The 25,262-nt window shown below is 35.2% G+C and overlaps 1 protein-coding gene across 1 annotated transcript; it reads left to right on the forward strand.

Annotated features, from left to right (window-relative positions):
* The first annotated feature begins 2,115 nt into the window (after positions 1 to 2,115).
* On the forward strand, positions 2,116 to 25,262 carry LOC149836967 (SUN domain-containing protein 5-like). The gene is made up of 4 exons (XM_090007198.1): positions 2,116 to 2,309; positions 22,413 to 23,704; positions 24,320 to 24,405; positions 25,026 to 25,262. Exons 1-4 carry the CDS (start codon positions 2,180 to 2,182, stop codon positions 25,252 to 25,254), a joined length of 1,737 nt encoding a protein of 578 aa, XP_089863324.1. The 5' UTR covers positions 2,116 to 2,179; the 3' UTR covers positions 25,255 to 25,262.

Below are 25,262 nucleotides of genomic sequence, written 5' to 3' on the forward strand. Positions count from 1 at the left end.
CAAGTTATATTGAGCTTGCAAAACCCCTTCAATGTTCTGAACTAGACCTAACAATCCCAAGTCAAACCTCAGCCAACCCCAAATCTTTGACCTGGTCTGGATCCCCAATGCCTGGTTGCTCCTACAAACATATTGAATACTGGGACAACCCCAAATCTTTCTCTAGTTTTACATTAGAATTTCAAAATCTTGAATGAGAAATATTAAAGAATGTTTTTTATTGAAATATTTTGATAAAGACCTTTTTTTATAATTTAATATTTAAAAATGCTTTTTATTGAAATATTTTAAAAGGTAATAAAATTATAAAAAATTAAAATAACGTTCATGTGAATATGTATCTCAATGTGTCTGCTCGTGTCATGAGGGACGCACGGCCAAAATGGCGTGTCACTATGTCATGATACAAAATTTGTAGTTAGTAGGTGTGACTGAGCGTTAGTGTTTGTGTTTTTTTTTTTTGAAAGAAACTGAGTGTCTCTCTTTGTTGAGTTACATAAAATTTGAAGTTAGTGGATGATTTTGATAGCTTTCACCTTGAGGTACTATAAAACTCAATTTAATGATAGAAGCAAAATGTTGATCTTAGCAACTTTATTTATTTTAATCTATGTTTTCACTCTTCTTTATTTAGGAAAAAGGTCGTTTTAGAAAAGGCATGTATGGCTTGTTTTGCCAATAACCATGGACCATGGTTAGCTATAGTATTTTTACTCTTATTCTTTTCATGTCTTGGTTATTTTCCACTGGAAAGTGCTATATATACTTTGAAAAGAAAACACCTTTTTGCCTAACCTTTTTCTTTTGCTATAGTGAAAAAAAAGGAATAGTGGGCTCGGTTTTGGTGGGCATTCCTCAAGAAAAATGTGGTCTTTCATAACACTTTGGCCTTTAATCAAGCTTAAATTACTCGATTCTCTATATTCCTGCAATGTATTGTTCTTGTGATAATTAAGCACTCACTATTATAATATAAACTCTAATTAAGGTGCTAGAAGATCTTGATAAGTTTTTGTTTTTCAATAAAATAGAAGATCTTGATAAGTTGCTCTCCTAATAATTCATTGATCAACATGATCAAGTTCTAGAATTTCAAATAAATAATAATAAACACTAGTTTAAACAAGCAATGGTTAGTGATCGATTATGGTATATCACTTATACTCAAAATATGACTAATTTATTTTGATCATGATTTAACAAATTTTCAAAATTTCCATTCTCAAAATTAGATTTGTTCTAAAACTTAACTTGAATTTACTTTCAGTTTCTCAAATTGTCTAGGGAGAGAGATCTTCTACTATATGGATCGATTGATTATTCCAAAAAAACACATTTTGTTATAATATACAACACTTAGATATTTTTTTGTGGCATAAAAAGCTAGGTCATCCTAGCATAAAAAAGTTTTGTGCAGTTTCTTTCTCAAACTATAAGTAACATAAAAAAAGTCTTTGTCGAAAAAAAAAAGTAACATAAAAAAGTATCTACTGGCTTTAGTTTTTTAGTTGCATATTTGAAATTAAAACTATAGTATGATGTGTTTTAAATGTGTATCTATTGCTCTTTATTCATCTTTGTTTGTCTAAAACAGAATTAATGCAACTATCATTTACCTCGAGGCCACCCATCTGGACGGGCAGCTAAACTATGCTACTAGTTTACAAAGACATTGGTAGGTAGCATAGCGACAAAACGTTTAAAACTGCAGTTATCGGCAGCCAAAATCTTGCAAGAAATTAAAAAAATTCATATTTCTCGTGTTTTTGGCAAAATTTCAGAACATTTTACTTTAATTTTTTTTTTGCAAAAAATAAAAAGTAAGATAAAGATTAAATGTAAAAATAAATTATTCGCAATATTTTTATATTAATATCAGCTAATCAATCACTTTTTTTCGCGTTATTTTTTAAACAGACATCTATGTCTGTCATAATGGTAGGTAGATATGGGACATAACACATCTGACTCAGCCGAGTCACTGGTGAACTCGTCCACCTCGAAGCCATTTGCCATTGTCCGTCTATTCTCGGATATTCGCCTCTTCCCCTCCGAAAATCCAGAAATCCGTTCACCAACATAACAGAGAGAGAGAGAGAGAGAGAGAGAGAGAGAGAGAGAACTGTACTTTCGGCAATACCCCAATTCAGACGTCTTTTAGTTTCTCCACGGATGAGATATGCATAGAGTCGGAGGGGGAGCCTCAAATAATGGAAGGAGAATCGGTAGGACTAACACCATCTCGATTGTTGTTGTGCTCTCCATCATCTTGTGTTATTGGACGGCTGCCTCCTCAAATGGATATCAAGGTACCAAAGCCCATCCATTTGTTCGTTGGGTTATGTGTTTAGTTTATTCATTTATTGAGTTGCGATGATTCTCACCAGCTTATACATGCTTGTTCTACCTTTGGGAGCAAAACCCATATCTTGGTTTCAATCTTTTGTGTTCTATGTGTTGATGCCTTGCTTGCTAAGTTCATGTGTCTCTGCTGTTGTTCATTGAATTTGGGGATGCCCAATTTTTTTTTTTTTGCAAATTTGATTGTGTGAAACGTGTATTGTTACATTATATTGATTTTCACTTGATTTTGACGCATACCCAATGAGTTTGATACAGTGGGGAACTTTTTTTCGTTTGGATATTGGCTTCCTCATTCATATCCTGCTTTTGAATTTGACTATCCTTGTTTCCCTTTCTATGTCTCTCTTTTACCTCTTTACGTCTGAATAATTTTGCTCGCTGGGTAAGCTTTAAAGCGGTTTATATTTCTCCCGCTCCTTTAAGTACCTAACCACATCAAGTTTTGGTAGTTGCAATACTTTCATTCTAAGATTTCATTACCATTCCTTTTTCAAACTGAGATTGCAATTGATGTTTCTCTTATGGTTTCTTTTTCCTATGTTTGCCCATTTGTGTTGATGCTCGTTTGTCCCCAATATTGTGCTTTTCAATAGCTGTAGGTTATGTAGTTATTAGTCATAAAATGATCATGCCCATCTCCTTTTTGTCTTCTCAAAGGGTATAAAGATCAAATTTAGTCAACTCTAAGTTGGCAATCATAGTCACAAATATCAGTCTCGACAAGGCAATTTCTCACACTAATATACATTTAGTTGATAAATCTCGGGAAAATATCATAGAAATCCCAACACTTAAATTTTTTAAAAACTGTCAGGAATTCTTTTCAGTTCCTACTCGGATTTTGTCCGATTTGGCATAATTTTTAGTATGCCGCTGCCCCCCCTCTCATCTTGGTGACTCCTGACATCCTGCATCACCCCTTTGTTTTTCTACTAATCATTTGAACTCCAAATTTAGGGACTCTTGTATTCCTTCCCTGGGTCCCAATATGAGTTCCCCTTTTATTCCAAAGTATCTACATTCACCACATGCTTCAATAGCATAAATAAGTAAGAAAACAACATGTTTAGATAATAAAGTACACATATAATAAAAGAGATAAGTAAAAACTATAAAAGAAGAAACATATTAAAATATGGAAAAGAATTAAAAAAAAGCAAAAGTAACTGATAATATCATGATATTATCGCGAGAATATTGCAATATATATAAATTTCTGATATTTTCAAAATATCATGAGATTTTGCCTTTCATATTGTTTTATGAAGTCACAAATACATTATCACTATATTTTCAAAATATCACCTATATCTGTGACTTTGGCAAAATGCTGCCTGGATCAAATGAGATAGCTGGATGGTTAGGTTGCACTATCATAACTAAGGAGTGTCGAGTTCAAATCCCATTGAGAATTACTCCCAAGCTTGTCTATCCAAAAAAAAGTTGGTGATTGCCATGATCCTAACATGTTTTTTGTCTTTTTTGACAGACCTAACACATTGGTTTTCGGTTTGGACATTTTACATGACTTTTCTTTTGTGATCTTTAATAATTAATTAAGTGGACATGCTGATTTTGATTCCACATATGGGAATGATCATGGTAAATTGCACCGTGAGTCTGTGACTAGATACTTCTATGATGAAAAGACTGCTGTGTTGATTTTGTTGTTTTGGAAGCTACTTATTGCTTTCAGAGTTGTTTCAGTGATCATAAAGGTCTTTTATTGTGTATATTGATTCATGTTTTTGCAATTAAAATAGTGCTAGTTGTTGCGGGTTATATTCTGACTCGCGTTTTTCATCCAAAGATTGCTAATTATGGGGGATAACAACGCCTGGGGCTTAACCTTTAGCAAAGTTTAAATTCAAAGAGGGTGAGGGCAACTTATTGCTCACTATTCATTTACTTCTAAGTATAGTCACATATATTGGCAATATTTTTAAATTATCGTGATATTATTGCTATATTTTCAGCAAACTATTTTATAGGTAAAATATCGCGATATTTTGAAAATATTGCCAACTTGATAATAGCGCGATATTATCAAAAGAATAATATACACTCGCACTTGTGCTTAGGTGGGCCCCCTAATGCTTAGTTCGGTTGGAGCATCGCTATTGATAAGACCTCACATCATTGGGGAAAATCAAGTGAATGATGATATTCACGAGGTGCATGCGATTGAGATGGTTTGTAAATATATGATGTGATATGATACGTGTGTATGCAGTTGAGGCATGCATACGAATATTGATATAATGTGATATATGTGTATGCGTACGTGATGTGATGTGTGCGTATGCAACCGACATGCATATGAATAAATGTGATGTGTGTTTATGATTGTATACAATGCATGAGATAATGTATGAAATGGAACAAAATGTATGGATGCATGCATTAGAAATTAATTGCATAAGGTAAGTTGCACGCATTAGAAGGTATCTGTTTAGGACAGGTTATACCAGGGTTACCGGAAGCGCCTAGCTAAAAGGGGAAGCGCGCTTCGGAAGCGCGGAACGTCGCGCTTCCGAAGCGTGGGGGGAAGCGTCTCCCTTTTTTGGGAAGCGCGCTTCCCTTTAATGGGGGACGCGTTTCCCTTTAATGGGGGACGCGCTTCCCTTTAATGGGAAGCGCGCTTCCCCCTCGCTTCCCCCTCGCTTCCCCCACGCTTCCCCTGTTTTTTTCAATTTTTTTGTATTTTTTATTTTTTGTTTTTGTTTTTTTCGCTTCCCCCTCGCTTCCGAGACGCTTCCTATGTCGCTTCCGAGACGCTTCCTAGGTCGCTTCCGAGACACTTCCTGAATCGCTCCTAAGTGGTCCCACGCTTCCCCGCTTCCTAAAATTTTGAAAGTGCCTCGCTTCCCGCTCCCGCTTCCCGTATCGCTTCCCGCTCCCGCTTCCTCAACTGGCAACCATGGGTTATACAGAAATGGGTGGATGTTATATTTGTGAAATTTTTGTGTGATTACTTGTTGTGAGATTGAGGGGTGTTGACCCCAAATAATTTCTTCGAAGACGAAGCTTTGTCATTCATATTTGATATTTGTCAGAATGGCAAGTGCATCGAGATGCATGTGATTGTGTTGGAATTTCATGAACGTAATGGTTATTGATCCTTTACGATGGTTTTAAATGTGAAACTTTGTGATTTGTGTTTGACATTTGCGAATGTGGCAAATGGTGGGTGATAAATGTAATGCATGTTCTAAAGACATGATTTGCATTGGGTATTGGCCCAGATGTTTGTTTCATGTACTGAAACTGTGTATTTATGTTTTAAATCTTACACGTATTGCAAGTACGATCTACGCACGAGGTGCATGATCGAATAGCATGAATTGGATGGGTATTGACCCAAGTGTTTGTATGTTGAAATTTATGTCATTCGAGTTTGAAATATACATGTGTGTCAAATATGATGTGATACATGAAGTACATGGATGAATTGCATGAATTTATGAATGTTGACCTAAGTTATTGCTTGATATGTTAAATTTTTGTTATTCGTGATTTAATCTGAAATTCTAGCAAATGTGATGCGTGATATGCATTATTGAATAACATAAAATTTATGGATATTGATCCGAGTGCAACTATTGATGTGATATTGCCTATCATGTACATTTACTTTGTGAAAACTTTGTGAAATGACATGCATTGAGAAAAAGTTCTTGAAAGATAGAAAAAGTTGCACTAATTCGTCATACTCTGAAAGATGGGTGACATTGGTTCGTACTATTGAGGTCGAGCAAGTGGGTCAAATGCGAACCTACGTTGCACCAACCATGTGGGAATTGTGGTCCCATCAAACGTGGACTAAGGCAATCTCGTCGGTTGCAAATGTAAATCCTTCCCTTACCATAATGGTTTAAGGGGACTTTGTACTCTGATACACGTGGCAGAGTTAGAGCTACAGTTGTATGTCGATAGTAGTATGCCTACGATGTTCCAGTCTTAGGGACGACGTGTCCTAGACTCTAGTGCCAGTATCTTGTTCTCCGGGGGTTAAAAATGTGAAAAATATAAATTGTCTGAATCTATGTCACATGGGTGTGGGGGTGCGGCACTTTCAAAAACCTTGGGTGTGGAATATATATATATATATATATATATATATATATATATATAGAGAGAGAGAGAGAGAGAGAGAGAGAGAGAGAGAGAGAGAGAGAGGGTCGGGGGTTTCCCCCGCCCCGGGTCCATATTGGGGATACCATTCAGTGAAACAAAACGGATTCAAATTCCATTCACCTGATCCATATTCCTTCCTATTTAACTTAAGAAGAGACCAAGAAGTCTTGGGCGCTGGTCCCATATCAGATACAGGACCCGAGTTGAAGTTCTCCAATTAGTGGCTCAAATGGGTATGATACGGGCTGTATTGTGCAGCAGGTCCGAATTTGATTTTGGGTCCAAACTAGTTCCAATATAGTCACTTCGGATCCAGATCTGAATTTTGAATGATCATACTGGATCCAATAGAAAAATTGGAAAATAAGTTTTTGAATGTAAAAAAGACTAAATGGATCGGATCTTGATTCAAATAAAGTTCAAGAGTAAGTAACAATCTTGAATTCAAATGAGAATTTGGAAGATTCCAATATCCAAACATGTAAGCCCGACAGTAAATTTGGATCTTAATTTAGGATCCAAATCCTTGAATAATGGGTTGGATTCGGATAAGAACTCCACCCGAATCCGGTTCATTCGAACTCCCACCCCACAGGGGCTCATCTGCCAATTCTGAATGAGAATTGTCTGTTTTGGTAATTTCTAATCTCCTTAGCCACTATAAAAGGAGATACCCGCTTCCCCAAATGCTCAAAAACCCTAATCGTTGTTGCTCCTCTTCTTCATCTCTTCCATTTATCCTCGCAATCATCGGGAGAAGATGACCACTCGGTTCAAGAAGAATTGCAAGAAGAGGGGTCACGTGAGCGTCGGGCACGACCGGATCGGGAAGCACCGAAAGCACCCCGGAGGCCGCGGTAACGTCGGAGGCCTGCATCACCACCTAATCCTCTTCGACAAGTACCACCCTGGGTACTTCGACAAGGTCGGTATGCGCTACTTCCACAAGCTCAGGAACAAGTTCTACTGCCACATCGTCAACATCGACAAGTTGTGGTCCGCCCTCCCGGCGGATGCCAAAAAATGGACCAAAATGACCCTAGGTGCGTTGATCGCACCCAGGGTCGGGTTGACCGACACGAGTGCGGCACCTGTCTGGCCAAATCCGCCTGAATGAATACCCGTAGGGAGGCCTGAGTACCCATACTTGGTTGGGTGTGGTGCCCCGAGATAGCAGGAAGAACTTAAGGTTCGATATTTACAAACATAACATGAATTGCAAACGAAAGTTAAATGGAACAGGAAAAATATTCATGCATGAAGTCAGTCATGACGTATCTACATAAGTGTATATATAAACTGCTTGCGAGCATAATCATATGACTAAATGTGATACCTGCATAATTGTATGCATGAGGTATGTGTGAGCATGATTGCATGAATTTGTATATGAGCGGTAAGTGTATACTCGAATGACCTAGGTACATAACTGTATGTACAAATATAGGTACATATAATTATATGTTGAATTATGTGTGCGCATAAAAGTATACATGAAATGCATGTTTTAGTTATGCATAAATGTGTGTGTAAGTTGTATGTGTATTTATGCATAAAAATGTGTGGAAGTTGTATATTTATTTACACAAAGGTGTGCACAAGATTGTATGCTTATGTACGTATAAATGTATATATGTATTATATGTTTGATATATGCAAAAAAGCATGCATGAATGGTTTTCTTATGTACGCATCAAAGTATACGTGCATTGTATATATGGTTTGTTTGCTTACATCATCATATAATGATGTAAAGGTTACGTAGGTTAAACTATAAACCATTATTTCTTGTGTTGTTTGCTTTTTGAGACCTAGTAAGGGTCTACAGAATTGTGATGAGACATGATGTGTTTCACGCTTTGTTTATTTTCACTTTTTAGCTTTGCGGGAGTAGGCAGATGAATGTCGATGTACACGGGGATTACTATGTTGGACTAGATTGTACTCTTTTGTTTCTTTTTTGGGTCTTTGTCTATAAACTCTGAAATTTCATTTATGGAGTAGATGAAAACATTTTGTGATATTTGAATTGTAATTACGCTCCCGAGTTTGGGGATAGTTTCGGATTTGTTCAAAAAAGTCTTCTGCTTTATTTCAAAAAAAAAATCCCTCAAGACAAAGCGGGGCGTTACACTTTGGTTGCAAATGTTTTGTCCTCTTTCAAGGAAAGGATAAACTCTCAACAAAGGCTCTTGAACCCACTTTCATTGGGTATGGTGAAAATAAAAAAGGATATAGATGTTATGATATTAAAAATAACAAACTTTATATTTCAAGAAATATGACCTTTTTAGAAGATCAAAACTGATTCAAACAAAATAAACCCAAGGTAGATGTGGATTATTCATTTCTTTTTGACTTATTGCCTAGAAATGTCAAACAACTCTACTAATGATATTAGATACAATGATGAGATTAATTCTCTTGATGTTGATGGTGATAATTCTCTTGGGGATAACTCCTTAATGAGAACACAAATATAATGTGTGTATATACCTGGCGTGAGGGTGAAAAGCATCACAATGCTCTTGATATTTATTCAAAAAATCTCCCTTTAGAATAGCATTTGAAGGAATCCCTATCTAGTCGACCTATTAGAGTTTCTAGACCTCCTCAAAGATTTTGTATCCTATTATTCTTTTTCTTTAAAGTATAGAGCATGTTTAATGATGATTCATGCCCGTCAAACTATCATGAAGTTAAGCAACATTCACATTGGGTTGATACTATGGAATTAAAATTAGAAGCCCTTAACAAGGCTAACACTTGGAAAATAGTAACTTCTCCAAAAGAAAAAAAGGCTATAGGATGTAGACAAGTATATAAGATAACAAAAAGTGATTGATCATTAGAAATGTACAAAACTAGATTAGTTGCTAAGGGATATTCTCAAGAATATGAGATTCATTATGAAGAGTCTTTTGCTCTTATTGCTTGGATGACTAGTGTAAGGACCTTAATAGCCTTAGTTTCTATAAAACAATGGTCTATTTACCAATTACATGTCAAGAATGTGTTTATAAATGAAGATCTTTTTGAAGAAGTCTATATTGGATCCCCCGCCGGGTCTTGTGATTGATAAAGCAAAAATCCTTAAACTCAAAAAGACTCTTTATGACCTTAAACAAGCTCCCAAAGCTTAGTATGACCGATTTAGTAAAGTTATTATTGATAGTGGGTTTGTTTCTTGTTATACTGACACTGCTCTTTTTATTAAGAATGCAGAGAACGACATAACTATTTTATTACTATATGTTGATGACATGATCATCATTGAAAATGATCAAAAGGGCATTGAATTTATTAAAAATGTTTTTAAAAATAATTTTGACATGTTTGACTTTGGATTTTTAAGGTATTTTTTAGGCATTGAAGTTGCATAATATCATTAGAGGGTATGTAGTATCCCAAATGAAACTTGCATATGATATTATTGCAAAGTCTGGGCTAACTGACAAAATGGTCGAAACTCTGGAAGTGATCAACGCTAAGATAAGAGCCAATGATGAAACTCTTTTAGAGGATCCCACTCTTTGGTCACTAATGTATTTGTCCATTATCAGACCAAATATTGCTCATATTGTTCACAGTGCAAGTCAATTTCAAATTGTGCGTACTATTGTTCACATGGTTTTTGTCATTGTGAATTATCAGATATCTAAAGAAAACAATAACAAAAGGGCTTTTCTTATCCTCGTCTCCATCTCCTAACTTCATTGCTTATACTGACTCTGATTGGGGTGATAACTCTAATGATCGCATCTTTACTACAGGATATTGTAATTTTTCTTAGAGAGTCAATGATCTCATGGAAATGTAAAAAATAACAAAAGGCCTCATTGTCCTCCACTAAAGTTGAATATAGGGCGATGACCACTATTACAACCGAAATTGTTTGGTTGAGAAGTCTCCTCAAAGATATGGACGTCCTCATCTCTACTCCTTCGAAGTTGTGCTGCAATAACAAAAGTGCGATCTACATTGCCAGCAACCACACCTTCCATGAATGGACCAAGTACATCGATATGAAGATTATGTTCGTGATGAGTTTTTAAGGGGCACCATTGAACTTCCATATGTCACTTCAGAAAATCAGCATGTAGATTTTTTCACCAAAGCTCTGTTGTCTCCTCGATTCTCCTTTCTTTTGGGAAAACTTTTGGTGATCTCAATGTCAGTTTGAGGGGGTGTTAAAATATATATATTATGTATATATCCTATTTGTTATATATGCATGTATATGTGAATATATATTATTATATATTTTAATTCTATAATATTTTTGTATTTCTCACCAGGGGCATTTTAGTCTTTTTACACCCTTGTAATTAGAACTGTCTACTAGGGACAATTTTGACTTTTTTATTTTTTATTTTCTTTTATTTGTTGGGCAAGGGCTCTATGTTAATGTATATTTTGAGGGGTATTTTAGTCATTGTAAATATAAGGGTATTATGGTCATTGTATACAATGGACATCTTTTTTTTTTATTTTTTTTTTGTAAATCCTAGAATAGGTTTGGGCCTAATGGTCATTTGTCCATAGAACTGTTGGGATCTCCAGGGCTACATTTCTAGTCGTTGGGGAGACCCCAACGACTCTCTTGGTTCCCTTGTGTATGTAAAGGGGTTCAAACCCCATATGTTATAAGCTTTCGGTGAATACAAATCCTACTTTTTATGTTTTTTGTATGCCCTTAAGTGGGTGATTTGTATGGATTTGTGATTGTGTAATTGACCCATTAGTGGTCATTGTGATTGTGTATGTCCATAAGTGACATCTTTGTATTTCATTACATGGTACCAGAGCCTTGTGCTCTATTGATAGTTTTGAGGTATTCAAGAGACTTGTGGAAGATTGAGAAGATTGGATAGAGCCTCGGGAAGTGTGCTCATAGCCTCACTTGAAGATTGATGCTCGTGTGGCTGATTTTTAAAGAGTGTAAGAGTTTGGCGTAACAAATTTGTGGAGCATTGCCAAACCAAGTACCTTCTACTCTTCTTGGTTCTATATCCTTTTATTTATTTTTCTCTTCTCTCTTAAATGGCCGACAAGAAAGTGGTGACGGTGGTCCCTATTAAGTTTGATGAAAATAACTATAACTTATGGATCACTGCCATCAAAAGAATCATAATCTGAAAAGGCTTGTGAGAATATGTTGTTGGTTCCTCAGTGGAACCACAACTTATTCTCACAAAGACTCTTAGCAAAAATGATGAAACTACTAAAGAAGAGGTCCTTAAAGGAGAAGAGAAAGAAAAGGCTCTCTTAAATTATAAGAAAGTCATGAAAGAATGGGAGATTTGACATCCAAAGTCATTTCTTTATTTATGAGAAACATGAGTGAGGACACATGTGAGATCATATTAGAATTTGAAAGAGCCAATGAAACTTGGCTTTTTATTAAACAAACCTATACTCAAAGTAATGCCGCGTATAGATGAGAGTTGCAAGACAAAACTCACACTTGCAAGCAAGGAGAAAAGAATGTAAGAGAGTACTATAGGACTCTCAAAAAGTTGTGGGATCAAATGGCAAAAATAAAATCTATTTGGGAAATCCCAAAATATGCTCAACAAAGAAAAAAACAAATTGTGAAACAACATTTTTCCAATTTATGAGGGGTCTACGAACCAAATTTGAACAAATGAGGAGTAATATCCTCCATAGAAAGCAAAAAAACTCACACCTATTCATGAAGTGTCAAATTTCTCAAATCCAATTACTAAATTGTTAAATGTATCTCATTTGAGAAAAAATTCAATATACCGATTGTATACTTTTAAAGATGAAATTTATTTTTTTGCTTCTAAACCACTTGAATTAATACATTCTGATGTTTGGGGCACGACTCTAATAAAATCTAAAGGTAGATACATATATTATGTTATCTTTGTTGATGACTATTCTCGTTATACATGTATTTACTTTCTTAGGCACAAAATTGAAGTATTTGAAAACTTCAAAAATTTTCACAAATTAGTTACAAATTTTTTCAAAACAAACATATCCATCTTTTCGTTTTGATTCAAGAGGAGAATACATGTCAAACAATTTCAAAAGTTATTTAGAACCAAATGGAATCTTACACCAAAGGTCTTGTTCAAACACACCCCAACAAAATGGATTAACCGAATAAGAATATAATAGAAACTATGAGGACTCTGCTCATCTCCAAAGGTGTTCCAAAACATTTTTGGGCTGAGGCAGCTCTTACTTCAGTACCTTATAAATCGACTCCCATCGTCAAAACTTCAAAATGTAACTCCTTATAAAAGGCTTTTTGAAATTGCTCTTAAATATTTTAGACTAAGAACCTTTGGATGTAAGTGTTTTGTGTGACGAGTTATCTCCAAGAGTCATCCCTTGTATTTCTTGGGTATGATGAGAGTCAAAAGGGATTTCGATGCTATAATCTTGAACATGATAAATTATATGTTTCAAGAAATGTTACGTTTTTAGAAAAAAAAGTTATCTTTTGATAAAAATGTGCCTAAGAGCGAAGATGAATATATATTCTTAGAGTTGGATTCTAAGAATGATAGTGATTTGATATCAAAAGGGAATCAAATTGATGATAATCAAATACGTACTCAGTGTGGTGGACATCAGGATCATTCTCAAATTATTCAATATAAAAGAAGACAAGGGAGCTATCATCCTAATGCCTTAGAAAAATATTTCAACTTAGAAGCTCAAGAAACTAAAAATATTAGGTACTCTGAAAGACAACATAAATAACCTGATAGATTCGTGACATATGAGTCATTTGCCCTTCAATACAGAGTTTGTCTAGCAAAAATTTTCTCCTACTTCGAACCAGTCTCGTACAATCAAGCTAAAGACTATCCAAAATGGCAAAATGCCATGGGTGAAGAAATAAGAGCATTAGAAAAATCTAAAACTTGAGAATTGACTAACTTACCACCTCGTAAGAAATCAATAGGATGTTCTTTAAGGTTAAAACTAAGAGTGATAGAACATTGGAAAGACATAAAGCCAGACTAGTAGCCAAAAGGTACTCACAGGAATATGGGATAGATTACAATAAAACCTTTGCTACCGTTACGAGAATGACTATTGGTAGAACACTTATAGTTGTGGCTTCTATTAGGAAATGACCTATCTATTAAATGGATGTCAAAAATGTCTTCCTTATTGGAGAATTAAAAGAAGAAGTATATATGGATTCACCATCTGGGTACGATATTCCGAAAGCTAAGATTCTTTATCTTGAAAAGGCCTTGTATGGTCTCAAACAAGTATCAAAGGCCTGGTATGATCGCTTTAGTTATGTTATGACTAGTCTTGAATATTTTTCATGTTATACTGATACTGTTTTATTTGTTAAGAAATCTGCTACAGGTATTGTAATTTTGCTCCTTTATGTTTATGACATAATCATAACAGGAGATAAACAGAGAGTAAATCATATTAAACATATACTTAAACAAAATTTTGAAATGATTGATTTAGGCTTGCTCAATTTTTTTTCCGAGATTGAAGATGCTTATTCTCTTCGAGGATATTTATTATCTCAATCTAAATTTGCTACTGAGATTATTGATATGTCTGACTTGACTAACGAGAAGAGAGTAGATACACCCAAAGTTATCAACTCAAAGATAGAAGATTGATGATAGAACTCCATTATATGATCCTACACCATATCAATAGATGATTGGTGCCTTGATATACTTGACCATCACCAGATCAGACATCTCTCATGCAGTTCACATTGCTAGTCAATTTCAACACTCTCCTATCTCAGTTCGTATGAGTGTTGTTATGTGTATTGTTAGATATTTAAAAAAATTTATTAACAGAGAATTGTTATTGTCTTCCTCCTCCCCTCTTGAATTAGTTGCATATTCTGACTCTGATTAGGACGCATAACTCAATGATAGACGCTCAACCACTAGCTTATGTGTTTTTGTAGGAGACTCACTTGTGTCCTGAAAATGCAAAAAGCAACTAAAAGTGTCTTTGTCATCCACAGAAATCAAGTATCGGGCTATGACCACCACAACATCAAAAATTGTTTGGTTGATAAGCTTGCTGGCAGACATGGAAGTACCATCAACCACACCATCCAGGTTATGCTGTGACAACAAAAGTGCTACATATATATATATATATATTACTAGAAATCATACCTTTCATTAATGCACTAAGCACATCGAAATTGACTGTCATTATGTCACAAGAATTTTTGAAAAAAATTATTTCACTACCACATGTCGTGTCCAGAGTTACCAGAAGTGCCATAGGGCATGGGAAAGCGCACTTTCCCGAAGCATGTTTCGGAAGCGCGAAACGTGCTGGGAAGCACCAACAAAAATTGGGAAGCTCGCTTTCCCTTCTTTTTTCATTTTTTGTATTTTTTTTCTTTCTTTTTTCTCTTTTTTCGCTTCTCCCTCACTTTCTAGGTCGCTTCCATTTCGCTTCTGAGATGATTCCTGGTTCGCTTTTAAGTCGTTACGCGCTTCCTGCTTCTTAAAATTTTGAAAGTGCCTCGCTTTCCGCTTCTCGCTTCTCTGACTGACAACTCTGGCCATGTCTGAATATCAGGTTGCAGACTTCTTCACTAAAGCCCTTCTTTCGCCTAGATTTCATTTCTTTAGGCAAACTTTCGGTGATCACACCATAAGTTTAAGGGAACGTGTTAATGTAAATACAGTTTGAGGGGTATTTTAGTCATTGTAAATATAGGGGTATTATGGTCATTATATATATATTATGCGTCTTTGATATTTTTATTTTTTCATTTTATTTGTTTTTATAAATCCTAGAATAGGATTGGGCTTAATGGTCATTTGACCATAGAACCATTGGGGAGACCTCACCGACTCACTTGGTTCCCTTGTGTATATAAAGGGGTTCAAACCCCATATATTGTAAGGCTTTTGCTTAAAGCTTTTGGTGAATACAAATCCTATTTTTTATATTTGTTGCATGCCCTTAAGTGGTTTGTTTGTGTGGATTTGTAATTGTGTAATTGACCCATTAGTGGTCATTGTGATTGTCTATGTTCATAAGTGACATCTTTGTATTTCATTAGACTCTATGGTCTTTAACCGTAGAGTCATTTTGAGCATCCCAACGGTCATAAATATGACTGTTGGGGAGGCCCCCTTGGTCCCCACTTTGTATAAATAGGGGTTGTTAGCCCCTTTTGTTTATTGTGTTCCTTGCTCCACTTTGAGTGTGAATTGTGCTTAGCCCTTTGTAGCTTCTTGTATCTTGCTCATTAGTGGCTTCTTGTTTGTGTGTTTACACACTCTTTGTAGCCCTTAGTGGCATTCCTCTTGTGCATTTGAGTTTCATTACACTGGTGTGGTCAATGTTATTAAAAATGTGTCTCAAGTCGCAAAAAGCGTGCCTCACCTCAAGGCGAGGGCCTTTGTGCCTTGAGGCGCAGATATAAAGCATAAAAGCCTCGAGGCATACGCCTCATATAAGGTTGGGGGCCCTAATTTTTCATTTTGTCACTTATCTCTCTCTCTCGTCTCTTGCAGTCTCTCGCAGTCTTTCTCTCGGTCCCTCACTCGTCTCTCGCAGTCTCTCTCTCGTTTCTCGCTCATCTCTCTCTCGCGGTCCCTCACTCGTCTCTCACTCATCTCTCTCTCACAATCCCTTACTCGTCTCTCACTCATCTCTCTCTCACAGTCCCTTACTCGTCTCCCACCTCTCGTCTCGGTCTCTCCCACCTCTCTTCGTCTCGTCTATCAACCTAACCCGAGCTTGGGTTTCAGAAGAAGAAGAAAAAGAGAGGTGCATGTTTTATATATTTGTATATTTTTTTCCTGTTATTTTTTGTGCAAAATTTCAGTCTGCAGTTCGGTTGAGTTCTAATCTCCTTTAGCGTTAAATTTTGGGCTGGTATACAACGTGAAATAACTTTTTTTTTTGTCTTGAATAACTTTGTCACCTTGCTGCCCCAAATCGAGGAAATATATAATGTCTGTGAATAAAAACACATTTATAAGGCCTTAAAAAGAGCGAAATCTTCAGCTATCTACTGTCATCAACCAATAATAATCGCTAAGAATTATGGGTGATCAACTATAGAGCATCAAATGACAAATAAAGATAAATGAATACAAACTAAATGTAACAATTCCTTTACTGTTCAATTGTTAGAGTTTCTTTTAGAAAAAGTTCGCAATGAAATATCAAGTTTAATTTTTAATTGTAAATCACTAGTATTAAGAGGCAGCTTGTAGAAGAATTACAAAGACTTCCATCAAAGATTTCTAGAGAAATTTATTTTTCATACAAGTGCACTCTTTTAATACCACGACAATATTTTCTTTCAAGATAACCTTAGTGGCAGAGGTAGTATGATGTGTTCTTTTTATGGTTTCAATAGCTCAGGCATTTTTTTCCAAAAGGTGAATTCAGCAGCATTAGTAATAAAGTTGGTGGGTCGAAGCACCCTATTAGCAATCTTTAATTTTGCATTCACTGCTCACATATTATAGGTTCACATCGTGTGATGATCAGATAGTTACACAATTACAGGATTTTAAGTTCACTCGAAACAGAGTTATTCAAGACAATAACTTTTTTGTTCATTTAAAAGTTTTAGCACCATGCTTTTTGAATTGTTTGGCAAGTACAATATCGAGATTGTATAAATCTTATATGGCTTGGAAAATTTTATTATTTTTGTAGTAGAGATTAGAAGGAGAAAAGAAGTTGTATACTCTTAGTTTTCAAGTTATATATGTTAAATCTTATTGAATATGAATCTGAATTCATTGGATTATTTGGATTATATAAAGCATTGTCTTAGTTTTTTTTAACTCTTTGAGTTTTTGTAAATTTTTGTGTTAATATATATTTTCTTATATGCATTTTTGCAGTTGAACAATGGGAAAAGATGTAGGATGAGATCATGAAGCTAAAGTTCCAAATTCTACTAAAGATCCCAAACTTGTAGGACATGTAATTTGCAGTTACTGTCATAAAGAGATTACAGAAGGCATCTATAGGTTAAAGCATCACTTAGCTGGCACAAAACATAGTGTAAGCATGTGCGAAGCAGTTTCACTCGATATGAAAAGGTTTTTTCAGAATCATCTAAGGGATCATAAGCAAAAAAAATAAGAAGAGGAACAAAATAAGTACGAAATCGGGAGAAGTATATTTTGGATCATCAAGAGTCGATAATGTGAATAAAGAAATCAGTGGATCATGTAGTGATGCAAAAACAAGCACAAGTGGTCTCATGGACCTCTTTGTGAATAAAGAAGCGCGACAAACCACAATAAACATTGCTTTCAAAAGGGATGAAAAAAAAATGTATGATGTGCCATTGGTAGGTTTTTTTATTCAAATGTTATATCATTTAATCTTTGCAGTAGTCCATATTTTGGTGCAATAGTAGAAGTTATTGCAAATTATGAGCGAGGGTTCAAACCGCCTTCTTATCACGAGATCAGAACGTAAATTTTGAAAGACGAGGTAGATTGTACTTATGAAAATTTAAAAGAGTTCAAAAAGAAATGGCCAAAAGTTGGTTGCAGCATTATGGCAGATGGTTAGACAGATGAAAAAGGAAGAAATTTAATTAATTTTCTTGTGAACAACTCATCTGGGACAATATTTTTGAAGTCTATTGGCATTAGCGACATGGAAAAAACTGGTGCAAATTTGTGTAAGTTGTTCGAAGAAGTTGTTAAAAAAGTTGGTGAAAGCAATATGGTGCAATTCATTACAGATAATGCAACAAATTATGTGGCAGTTGAGAATATGTTAACAGCAGAAAAAACATGTTTTTGGACACCATGTGTGGCGCATTGTTTGGATCTGATGTTAGAAGATATTGGGAAGATATCAATTTTTAAAGATACAGTGGAAAAGGAAAAAAAAATTACCAGATATATCTATAGTCATACATAAGTATTAAATTTGATGAGAAAGTTTAAAAAGAAGAAAAAAATTCTACGTCCAGCCGTCACTCATTTTGCCACATCATATCTCACGCTTCATAGTATTGGATGTTATAAGAAAGAGTTGAAGTCGATGTTCTTGTCTTCAAATTTTAGATCATCTAATTATTATAAGAAATTTGATGCTAAGAACATTTCTTATTTTGTTCTTAATGATCATAAGTTTTGGGTTGCTATATCATATGCAATTAAAGCTACACTGCCTCTCGTAAAAGTATTGCGATTAGTGGATGCAGATAAGCCGGCTATGGGATTTTTGTACGAGGCAATGGATAGAGCAAAGGAGGAAATTGCTTCAAACCTTGACAAGGTTGAAAAAAAACATAAACTTATTTAGGATATCATTGATAGACGATGGGACTTGCAACTTCATAAGCCTTTGCATGCAGCTGCCTATTATTTAAATCCTCATTTTCATTATTCTGACAACTTCAACTCGGATGGAGAAGTTATGAGTGGCTTTATGACTGTGTTGAAAAATTGGTTATTGATGCAAATGTTCGGTTGAAAATTACAACACAAATTGATGCATTAAAAAAGGCAAAGGGGTTGTTTGGTAGAGAGGCAATACTTACAACTAGAAAATTTAAAAGTCTTGGTAAGTTTGTAATTATGTTATTATTTGTTAATATTTTCTTTATGTTTTTGTTAATTGCGACATTCTTAATGTTTTTATCAATTCTTTAATGTTTTATTTGAATACAACTGATTGGTGGAGTTCATTTGGATAAGAAAATCCTGAATTGATGAATTTTGCAATTCAAAATTTAAGTTTGACGTGCAGTGCATCGGGCTGTGATAGGAATTGGAGTATTTTCTCATTGGTTTGTGACTTTGTATTTTATTTTTGAAACACATTTTTATAATTATAATTATCTTATAATTGATTACCAATGATTTGTAATTATAGGTGCATTCAAAACGGAGGAATAGACTTGAACAGGAGAAGATGAAAGATGCATGCATTAGTTTTTGTAATGTACAATATGAAATTAAGAGAGAGAAATATGAGAAGGAGGACTACCAAAGACCCTATATGTCTAGATCATATAGACTCAGACGATGAGTGGATTGTGGAGAAGGAAGATCCGGTGTTGCCTAGTGATCCCAATTGGTTGGATGATTCATGGTTGAATCAGAACTTCGACATAAATGCCATTGAGCATGTGCCTATTGAAAAAGTCACTTCACCTCATGATTCACAAAGTGGTTCTAGGCAAGACAGGTCTTCAATAGATCGAGATTATGTCACATGGGTGCGGGTGCGGGTGCGGGTGTGGGTGCGGCAAAAAATATTATATATATATATATATAATTTTTAAGTTTTAACAGTTAACAACATTAACACTAATGAATGTTCATCTTGGGCATGATCGAGTCGAGCTAGGTCAATTCGGGTTGGGTCAGGTCTACCCAGCCCCACTTTCATCCCTACACTGCAGCGGCGTAAAACATAAATGAACATGATATTTTACCGGTCAAAGCAATTAACTTTTCTAATGCATTTATTGATTACTTATATATATATATATATATATATAGAGAGAGAGAGAGAGAGAGAGTAATTAATGGGAACTGAGTTGTTCGTTCCTTTGTTAAATCTCCACCCCTCGGTTGTTACGTCTTTGCTAGCCTCTAAGAAGTTTCTTCCCAAGATAAAAGTAACTAAAAATCATGTAGAATTAATTCTTCCTTCATTTTTCATGAAACCCCTTTAAGTAACCATTAGTGGTAACGTCCTTACTTTTTCCATGACGCCTAGGAACATGTATCGGCTAGTATTTACCAACCAAACACAAGTTACAAGAAGTAAACAAATACTCCATCAATCAGCCATTTTTTTGTCCAAAAATTGGACACAAATGACCATGGGTGCGTTGACCGCACCCAGGGTCTGGTTGACCGCACCCAGGGTCTGGTTGACCGCACCAGGTGCCGCACCCGCATCGCGCCGACGTGGGTGCGACACCTGGTTGACCGAATCCCTATGACTTAGGATCGAGGTAAAGCTATATTCCTTTTACCTTGCTATGAATATAAATATATTTTTTAATTACATAAAATAAATATTTAATACATAATTTTTTATTGAAGGAAAAAGAAAAGCAAAAGAAGTGACCGAGGATGTGGAGAAAGAAAGTGCAAATGATGAAGAATCAGAGAATGAAGATGAAGGAGAACCTATTTATATGGATTCCTCAGATGATGACATTGAAGACTTAGATATTGATGATGACGAAACACAAAAAGAGCCTAAGCCCTGATTCATATCATACGACTATGACCATTTATATGTTTTTTTGGATCTTTCATTTGCAATTGTGAATGTTAACACTCTCATTTTGAAGAGTTTTGGAAAAATATATTAACATTTGGTTGTTAATGCCAACATGTATTTTCTAATTATGACATGATGTTGTTAATGTTAATTTTTTTATTGAATGAATGCTCATATTTTATTTCTTAGATACTTACCCAAATCAAGTTGTTGCATTAATGTTACTTTTACATGTTAATCTCATATTTTTTCAGTATTTATTTGAGATTTTTTATTTCTTGTTGGTTGTTGCTTCATCAATAAATCATTTTTTATTTATTTGTAATTTTAGATATTTTTTTTTAGTTTTTTAAAGTTAAAAAAAATTTGAGGCTTACGCTTTACGCCTCGCCTCGGATTTTGGTGGAGCGCCTCACTATGCCTCAACGCTTTTCACAACACTGGGTGTGGTACTTGATGTCCTTGGGTTCATAAATTATTGATTTGTATAACATAATATAATATAATATGTAAATAAAAACATAAATAATATAAGCAAAAGTGTTTTTTTCACATCAATATCACAATGAAAGCACAATATTTTCAAAATGGAAAGTGTTATTTCTTATATAATATTCGCCTTCGAACAACTAGAATGAATATATTAAGATTCAAATTGGTCCTTGACAATCTAGTGAGGCACATGATGGATCACACTCAATTCGGTAATGATCAAAGTGGTTCCAAATGTCTTTATGAGCCCTCAGGACCGATCCAGATTTGTTTGGTAAGACTTAGCATGGATCCAGAGAGATTTTGGGCTAGACTAACATGTTTTGGTTATAGGTTTTGAATTTTCTACAGAAACCTGCCTTCGCCAACCCTAAAGCCATACCAATATTTAGAAATGCTTATGTGACACACTTCTATTTAATGGACTTTCTAAATCCCATGCATAAGGCTCACAGCTTATGTGTCAACCTCGTGGGCATCCATAGTCTATAGTGCCTGTGTACGACATATTGGATCAGTAATGTTAATTGTTAATTTTCAACTCCTTCAAGTAAACTGGGTCCATATATTTAAGTTTCACTAGAAAAAATGTGTTAAGATGCAGGAATCTCTGGGATGGGCTTTGTTGATATATTTGACGAAGATCAAATCTGATTCAATCTCTATGAGGCTTAATACCGATCCCATAAAATCACCTGTGGGTGTGTAAAGCTAATATGTATCGTTCTGACATCATCTGAGAACTAATAAAATTGTTTCTATTAGGGAGTAAATATTTAGATTATATTGAAACTAAACTCTAGTAGTTTGGTTACTGGAATTTATGACTACACATTGCAAAGTCTGTCATGGTTTAATGAATAAAATGCATCAACTTAAAAAAAAAAATCTTATATAACATCTCGGGTCTTTTCTACGTTTTTTCCTTCATCTGTGTGCCTCTAATGGAAATATTCATGAATTTCTATTGGTCATGTAGTTGATCATGTTCATATGTTTGGTGGTTGAAAATTTTCAGTAACTATCAACGTATTATTGTGAAAAGTTGGTGGTAATCTTTCATGTAGAATCATTTTTCTCAGCATGTCCATCCCCTCTCTCATGTACTGCAGTCCTTAATCAAATAGTTAAATCTTTTTGTTATTTTCTGTACTAACAGTAATTTGTCATCTATAAACATATAGATGCATCCACCAATGAAGGGGAAAACACTCCTCTCGATGGAAATGGTAGAGGAGTATCAGTTATTGATTATGACTTGATTGCTGATGGGACTTCAGTTCAGAAAGTTGCATATGAAATTCGTGCACATAATGTACAAAAGAAACACAAATTTTTCCCAGACTTAGAAGGTCTGGAGCAGTGTGATGTTTTGGATTTTGAAAGGGAACTGGAAGAAAAGGAAGAACTAAAGAGTGACACCCCAGATGAGGTGAAAAAAGCTGGTAGATCATCTCGCACCTCTTATCTTGGCCTCAATGAGTTCCGCAACAAAACAATACATGAGAAAGGGAAAGGTCTTGATGGTAATCTTGAAAATATCACTCATAGACTTGAGCCTGGTGGGGGTGAACACAATTATGCTGCAGCTTCAAAAGGTGCTAAGGTTTTGGCTCACAACAAGGAGGCAAATGGAGCTGCCAGTATTTTGGGTGGAGACAAAGACAAGTACCTGAGAAACCCTTGCTCAGCAGAAGAAAAATTTGTTGTGATTGAACTTTCTGAAGAGACTCTGGTGGATGTGGTTGAAATAGCAAACTTTGAACACTACTCATCCACTTTTAAGGATTTCAAATTGTTGGGCAGTCTCATCTATCCAACAGAGACATGGATCTCTCTTGGCAAATTTGTTGCAGGGAATTCAAAGCATGCTCAAAGGTTTATGCTTCCTGAGCCAAAGTGGATTAGGTACTTGAAGTTGAATCTCCTTAGTCATTATGGGACAGAATTTTACTGCACATTGAGCTCTGTCAAGGTTTATGGAGTTGATGCTGTTGAACGGTTGCTTGAAGATTTAATTGCTGTTCCTGATGAACCTTCAGTACCATTGTCAACTCCCAGTTCTATCGAGGTTCCTCACAAAGCAAATGAGGGCGAGATCATTCAAGTCTTAAATGGACCTGACCATTCTTCAAAAGGGTCCAGTTTACAGCCAAAAGGTGTTGATGATGGGTCTAAAATGGATATGCCAAATGAGAAAAATGAGGTTTTGAAAGATGAAATCCCTGACCCAGTAAAAGAAATCAGGCACCAACCAAATGGAAGAATACCCAGTGACACTGTTTTAAAGATTCTGATGCAAAAAGTCAGATCGTTAGAGCTAAACCTGTCTGTGCTAGAGGGTTACTTGCAAGAAGTGAACCGCAGATATGCAAACCTTCTCCCTGATTTTGACAAGGAGCTTTCTCAGACCATATTTCTTCTTGATCAAACTAGGTTGGAGATCAAAGATATTGTGGAGTGGAAGGAAATGATGGTATGTAATTCAAATCTGGAACATGCACACACGCATATGTTCTGTAATGTCGGTGAAAAAAATCACAAACAGCTCCACTGTGTTTTTTTTTCAGCTATAAATATCTTTAGTAGTTCAAGATTAAAGAGTAACATCACATTTTAGTGTCTGCAATGATATATTGTATAAGCATTATCATTTTCTGTTTCTATTTCTCCTTGGAGATCAATGCTTTTTAATAAACACTATTCATTATTTTTTTAACATTGCTAATCATGTCTGGATGTTCATTCGTGGCTGATATAATTTTTATTATTTATTAAATTGTTTTGTCATTTTTTAAACATTGTTAATCATGTCCCAGTGTCCGTTCTTGGTCCATGTACTTTTTATTATATTCTTTACTTTTAAACATATTTCACTTTTCTTAAGAAATTATTGCTTTCTACACAAAATCCTAGGGAGAGATTGTTCAGTTGGAAGATATTGCAAATTTTAAAGTCATAATCATGTAAAGATCTTTATATGATTTTTTCTATTCTTTTTTCTCATCAACCATTTTCAATTAAATATATAATTTAGTTCTCTAATGTGTGTGTGTGCACACGCTAACTCTGCATATTGTAAATGTGACAGAACAAAAGCATCAGTGACCTTATATCTTGGAGATCTGTGGTTTCATCTCAAATGAACATATTGGTCAGAGATAATGACTTCCTCAGGTTAGACGATCATTCTGCAATAACTATCCTCGTGAATCTGGCAATGTTTGTTGGGTTTATGACTATTTTTATTGTCATAGTCATCATTTCTTTGAATATGCAGTGCATGAATTTGAAAGTGGTCAGAGGTGAAATAGTCCGATTCTGTAATGTTGATGCATGTACCAGAGTTGTTCCTGAGAGCATATTAATTCCATGTTTTAGTGCATGTGTATACGAGTGTTTAATGAAGAGAACAGTTCTCTTCTTTTCTGGAAGTTGGAACTAGAATTAGGGTGTTTCTTAGTTATCCAGTTTGCAGAAGTGAGGAACAAACTTGCTTCATACTTATAAAAAGTTTTACTTTCGACCAGACTCCATTGTCATGTCATATAGGGATTGTTGCTAGAATCATTGTATGCATGGTCATATTGATGTTGCTCTAGTTCAGAAATATGAAAAATGAATTCAATTGAAGACTTATTTAAACCTGAAAGGTGATTGACATGATAATTCCAGTGCTTTCTCTATTTTGATATAGAGGTTTTGATCTGGCTTCAGGCCATCAGGTGGAAGACTAGAGAATTTAAAACTAAGATACTTGCTTGGCGTGTTTTTTCTCATTTTATTTGCTTTTGCAGAATGGAGGTGGAGAAGCTTCTGAGTGATCAAGGGAGCCTGGAGAACAAAGAGCTTGTGGTGCTAGCGCTGAGTTTCATACTTGGGTGTTTAGCCTTCCTTAAATTGGTTTCTGATCAGACTTCATTGATATTTAGCACTCAAGAGTCTCAAAAATTCTGCAGAACAAACAGGGCCTGGCTCATGCTTCTAATGAGCAACTGTATTATAGTGTTCATCATCTTATTTTAATTATTTTG

Source organism: Nuphar pumila, chromosome 5 (assembly GCF_984573655.1).
Source record: "Nuphar pumila chromosome 5, dmNupPumi1.hap1.1, whole genome shotgun sequence".
NCBI lineage: Eukaryota > Viridiplantae > Streptophyta > Magnoliopsida > Nymphaeales > Nymphaeaceae > Nuphar > Nuphar pumila.